The sequence below is a fragment of the Psammomys obesus genome, unplaced genomic scaffold (genome assembly GCF_907164565.1).
Source record: "Psammomys obesus unplaced genomic scaffold, mPsaObe1.curated_primary_1811, whole genome shotgun sequence".
Taxonomy (NCBI): domain Eukaryota; kingdom Metazoa; phylum Chordata; class Mammalia; order Rodentia; family Muridae; genus Psammomys; species Psammomys obesus.
Genome location: NW_026596057.1, coordinates 17,201,092 through 17,207,091, shown reverse-complemented (window position 1 = coordinate 17,207,091; position 6,000 = coordinate 17,201,092). Strand labels below are relative to the sequence as shown.

Genomic DNA, 6,000 nt, shown 5'->3' with positions numbered 1-6,000 from the left:
CTATTCTAAACCAGCCTAATACTGTGAAAACTCCAACCTAGTTGTGCAGGAAGAAACCAAGTAGATTTGAGAAAAGGGGCTGGACAGGAGTAGAGAGAAAGTGGGAGCCAGGAGAGCAAAGTCCTCGTGCCTAGAAGGATTCTGGGACAGAAGGACAAGAGGAGAAGAGGCCATGATTGGAAGTAAGAGACTTTGGCGCGTAGGCTGGACTGAAAAGGAAACAAGTAGAAGCTAGTGGTGACAGGAAGGTTTAATGGAGGTGCTGACTTGTTAGACTGGCCACTTTATCCTGCTACACAGACCTCTTTATCCTAAACCCTTTACAGTGGGAGACACTGAGGTGGGCTAAGGCCTGCGATGAAATGGGACAGCAATTACCTGTACTCAGACCTGTACTCTGACTGGGCCTTTGGAGCCAAAGTCCCTTCCTACAGAGAAAATGCAGAGATTAGGCTTACACCAGAAGAGGACCCAGGAGTGAGTGAGCCTTCTATTTCATGAGGTTCTCCCTACAGGCCTGCCGAGGGCACCCAGGAAGGTGAGGCCTCTGAGAGGGACACTCCAGCTTAGGGCTCAGCAGGCCTGTCAAAGCCCCGCTGTCCCTTGCCTGCAAAGCCTGAAGGCTGGCTAGGGAGGCTGTGTGGAGCCTACACGCCTGTCTTCAAGAGTCTCGTTGGGTCACAGCCAAGAAACAAGCCGTAGGAGCCCCAGGCATGCTCTAACTCTGTGAGTCAGTCTTTCCCCAGGGCAGCAGCCGGCTAAGATTTTCCCAGGGTGCTGTCCCACGCATGGAAGCCCGACCTTGATGATTTTCCCCTCCCACAGGTGCAGTCTGAGCTGCTTCCCCCAGGCCTGAAGGAAGACAGCAGCCAGCCGAGACTGCATGCAGAGGAAGAGCTTTTTGTGTATGTGCTGTGGCTTGGTACTGAGCAAACTTCAAGGGGGTGGGAATGTTTGTTAGCTACCACTTTCCAGCTAAGGCAATAGGTAAGTAATATAATTTGCCTAAGGTTGTGAGTAGCCAGGGAGTCTGTCTCCTCAGCAGTCAGATTCCCACATACGTACCAACAAAATGTCTGATAGCTCTCACTCTCTTGGCCTCCCCGATATATGAGTCTATAGCTCCAATCCATAATATCTGAGATACTAATTATTCAATAAATTATCAAATATATATATACATGTATATATATATATATTTGTATGTACACTATACTATATATATAGTGTACATTCTCAGGTAAGATTCTGTTGGAGGCTTGGTTGTTTGCTATCATATAAATGATAATCGTGGATTTATTACAGAAAACTAACTTCCATTTCAAATCTGGCACCTTGATTTTTGAAGAGAAGGCATGGGAGCAATTCGGAAATAATTTCAGTCATCTCTTGTTAAAAATGATACCCTGGCACTCATGCTTGGGTACAAGACCTGTGACACAGCATGTTGTTCTGGTCATAAACGGTGGAGGGCTACAGTGAGTCCACGTGGGAAGCTGTGATAAAGGGCTCGGAGTCACTGGAGCGCAGAGGCTGAGAGCTTAGGGCAGGCTCTCCCAGAAAGGCCAGCCTTAGCTTCATAGTGAGCTCCCACGCCAACACCCCCCAACACACACACACACACACACACACACACACACACACACACACAAATGGCAAAGGAGAAAGGAGGAGTGGAGAGAGAAAAAAGAGTGGGGGTATGATTTAAACTAGACTCCCCAAACTGCTGAGTGAAACGAAATACTTCCACACAGGTTACAGGTTTCTGAACAGAGATACTAATGGCCCAGACTCGATAGTAACTAGAAAATTATGGTCTAAAACACCGGCCCTTGTTGAACTTTTTCTGCCTTTGGCCCAATTTACTCCTTCTGCTATTTTATCTTCCTTTTAACTTCTTTTCTTTAGTTTTTTTGCTCTATGCAGCCCTTTCTGAGGTCCTCACTGTCTAGGCTAGATACCGTCTCTGATGGCTGTAGAGCATTCTAGAAAGAGACATCGGCACTCATCAATTTCTCCAGCTATTTGCGACTTGCCTGCCCTGCAGGGACGCTGGCCCAAGCGACATAGCGAGAGGACCATGAATGATGGATGAAGCAGCAGCTGTTACTTTGGTCTAAGCCAATCAGAACAGTTAAGACTAAAAGCATTTTAAAATTCACTGTGACTTAAAGAGGAAAAATATCTAGAAAGGCTGGAGATAGCTGGGTTCTGAGTCACTGGTTAAGGAGACTTGCCTGGCTTCCACTCACACAACTGTAAAAAGGAATCTCTGCTTTAAGTTACTGAGATTCGTTTCTTTGTTTGTTTGTTTTGTTCTGTTTGTTTGTTTGTTTTTTGTTACTTCTGTCTAGTCTAGGATAGCTCAACAAATAAGTTCCATTAGAATTCCCTTCTAGACATCTTTCAAGGAAATCAGCAACGAAACAGCAATGTAACTAACTTCTTAGATTGGAATTGTAGGCATCTGTAGAGAAAGACAGTTTCAGCAAACTCCTGAACGCTGCCAAGGTCAGGGCACTGTGCAGCACAGCAGCCTCCTCTGGCCTTACTGTGTGAACCTGAAAGTGACTCAGAGAAGGTGATCTAAAGATACTACTTCAGGCAAAAAGTCTCCAAAATCAGTTTCCACATATGGGGGGAGGAGCTCATTTTCTAAAACGGTTTTGAAATTTAGTCACAAGTGCGAGATGGTCAGGCCCACACTATCAATTCCCTTTCAAAGCACCTGCTTGGGTCAATTTAGGAACCTGCTGGAAAATAATTCTGGGCAACAACATGAAAATGGTGAGACTGTGTGCTGTGTGACGTCAGCTGAGATGGGACGCCTTCTGGGAAGACGTCCCCTGTTCCACAGAGGTGGTCCTTGCTTCGGGAGCCTCTCAGAAGGTTTCACAACTGGCCAGATGCTGCCATCACCGCATTAGAGAGGAGCTCAGTGAGACAGCAGGGACGGAGAATCGTCCCCCAGGTCCACACATACAATAGGCAGCCCCACAGCACGGCTCCTAAGAAAAGCAATAGAGCAAAGCACACATCCCTGGTGTGTCCTGAAGACACGCCTCTTCCCTCTAAGCCTACAACCTCTACCAGGGGAGACAGCCCTCTGCCACTTGCTGTCCCTCTGTCCCAGCCAGCTGATTCAGAAAAGGACTCTGAACGCTGGCAAACCCTGGGCCCGGAACCCACCTGATTAACACTCCAGATACAAGCCTCTTGGGTCCGGCAGCACATGCCAACCAAGTCCCAAACCAGTTTATTAGTTTAACCAAAAGGTAAACAGATGCTAGAGATGCAGAAAGACAAGCGTGCGAGCAGCTGGAAACAAGGGCCAGCTGTTCACTCAGGAGCAAAGTTAAACCAACTGAAGAGGCATTAAATAAAGGAGGCCATGTTTTATCCACTTGGAATTTCCATTGTCTTTTTTTTTAAAAAAGGTAAATATATATATATATATATATTTTTTTTTTTTTTTTACATTGCAGAATATAAATCTAGGCTCTACATATACAGTATAATTACACAGGGTGAGCACAGGGGCATAGCATGTATGTCTTGGGAGCCACACCCTAAACCAGGCCAACAGCTCTGCATTTTTGATCTTGACACTGAGAAAGCCAGGCTGAGGCTAGGTCTCCTTCAGTCTTTATGATGGCCGTGTGATCCTTGCCATCTCCCCTCCTTGCACAGAAGCTCCAACCAAACAAGGCTCACAAACAAAAGAAGAAAGTGCCTTCCAACTAGTTGAAACCCAGCTAGTCTCCACAGTCAAGTCCAGTCTCCTAGAAATACCCAGGGAATCTGGTGACTTTCTGGCCCTCTCTTTTGTCCATTTCCACAAATCTCTGAGCTTTTCCTGGTTTTTCTTGTTGAATTCACATGGCTATTTACATAACATAAGCCCCACACAACCTTTGGAAGCTGTAGTACAAGGTCAGAAAAAAAAAAGTTCCCTGTTACAATCTGGGTGTCATATTCTAGGTTCATTCTCTTTTATTTTTTGGAACAAAAACTGGTATTTGGAGAATTAAAAAAGGAGGGGAGGGGAGATGGACAACAATTTGAAAGCGCTTCTTACGTGTCAACTCCCCACATATGGCTTTTTCATTCAAATCCCAGCACAGCTCAGATCAGAAGCAAGAGTATGATGGTGTTTCTATGGACAAAAATGACCCTTAACAGGGATGCTAGGAGAGCAAACAGGGGTGGGGGGTGGGGGAGAGAAAGGAAGAGCATTACCGTTTCTATCCAGAAAGATGCACCTCTTTGAGAAAGGACTGAGACAGTATACACAGGCCCCTTTCCTTCCCCGTGACTTGGGCACAGGAATGCTACAAAAGGAAAGAAGGAAACCAGTCGCTATTATCAGCAGGGGACATTTTCTGAGGGGTTATTAACAGGGAGGTCACTGCACAGAGACCTTTCCCCGGCTTGAATGATCAAATGTCGTCAGTCGCAGTAGAAACACCTACACCTGAGGAACGAATTGCACATAGAGAGAGGTACAAGGCTCCAGATGGCAGAAGTCTCTGGACATACACTTTTACATGCAAAAGGCAATCAGAAAGGCAATGGAGTAGCGGCAGTCTGAGGCAGAGAAGAGTCCGAACGAGTCGCCAATCTTCTGCGCTTTCTCCTCTGGCTGAAAAGTTACGGAAGACCGAGGCTCCTTGTGCAGTAATGGCTGTGGTCTGTTCTTTACGAGAGGATGCAGAAACACAGCAGGGTTTCCAGAAATTGAAACAAGCTTGTGCCGACTCCAGAGGCACTGTGATGGGGACCAGCAAGGCACGCAGGCCTCTGAAGCTCGGGCAGATGCAGGCAGAGGGCCGAGACCACTGACTCATCCAAACCTTTCCATGGTGGTCTTTCATGCAGCCGTGGCCGCTCCGACCTCTGCGGTTTGTTCATCCGGTGGCACGTGACTGAGAAAGCAACCCTCTCCCTTTACAAAAATAGAGCTTTCGCTTATAATACTGGCTGAAGAGCACTCTGTACTGGAACGTCTGATTCTGCTTACACGGAAGGCATGAGACTAGGTCCTCAGTCTTTTCTATTTCCCTGTAAAAAGTGACCTCAACTTCCCAGGCCATTGTGCAAAAAAAAATTGGTTTTTTTTTTCATAGTCCAGAATATCCTGTAAAGTCCCTCTTATCTATCTATACACACACACACACATACACACATACACGCACGCACACACACAGATGTGTGTGTGTCTATATTTTACCCACACACGCACAGACACACAGATAGGTGTGTATATATACATATATATATTTTAAAATAGGGATCATTTTGAATTCTACTTTCAGGTCCAAGAACTTCAGTGAATCAATTATCCTTTTAATGTCAAATTCACTTCCACTCTTCCCACATGGTGCTTTGTACACATCTGAACTCAATAAATATCTGTTGGCGTCACCAAGGATCCTCAACCCCTGGTGCTGGCAGAAGTCACCACAGCCGCTCTCGGCCCCCTTCTGCCTTCGGCGGGTAGGGGGGTACCGTCCCTTTCAGAGGGTGATCTTGCTGTGCCTGTTACTCCAGCAGCCCCGCTTAGCTGTCCTGGGCAACGTCAGGCTGGTGCGACTGCGTGGCTTCACCCGCTCCTCCGCAGAGTTCTTTCTGCGTAAAATGAAATCGAAGTTCACTTGGCTGTTCATGGCATAAAAGACGTTTGCGGAGTCCGGGATCACCAGTTCTGGGAAAGACAAGGAAACGGCGGCAGGTCAGGCTGTGCGGGGCAGCTCATCACTGACTGGCGCAAGGCAAGGCCTGGGTGGACCTTCTGCTTCCTGACTATAATCTGAACCAGGCAAGGCGGACACCTTCTCGTGTGTGATACCCAAATCTTAATCCCTACCGGAAGCTGAGCACAAAGTGTCAGACTTCCTCCCGTGGACTGACTGGTCAGAGGTAGAATGTTAAAGCTTGAAGAAAGCCTGGAGGGAGGGGCACCAAGAGGACAGTCCCAGGACCACAGAGCTGGAACGAGAA

General features: G+C 47.0%; 1 protein-coding gene across 3 annotated transcripts in view; it reads right to left on the bottom strand.

Annotated features, from left to right (window-relative positions):
• Nucleotides 1–3,970: 3,970 nt before the first annotated feature.
• Rgl1 (ral guanine nucleotide dissociation stimulator like 1) overlaps nucleotides 3,971–6,000 on the bottom strand; it is a 257,004-nt gene continuing 254,974 nt past the window's right edge. For all 3 annotated transcript variants that reach the window (XM_055624477.1, XM_055624479.1, XM_055624478.1), the window contains one exon: nucleotides 3,971–5,704. In XM_055624477.1, coding sequence (XP_055480452.1) covers nucleotides 5,517–5,704 — 188 coding nt within the window. In that variant the 3' untranslated portion in view covers nucleotides 3,971–5,516. The remainder of the gene's footprint in view (nucleotides 5,705–6,000) is intronic.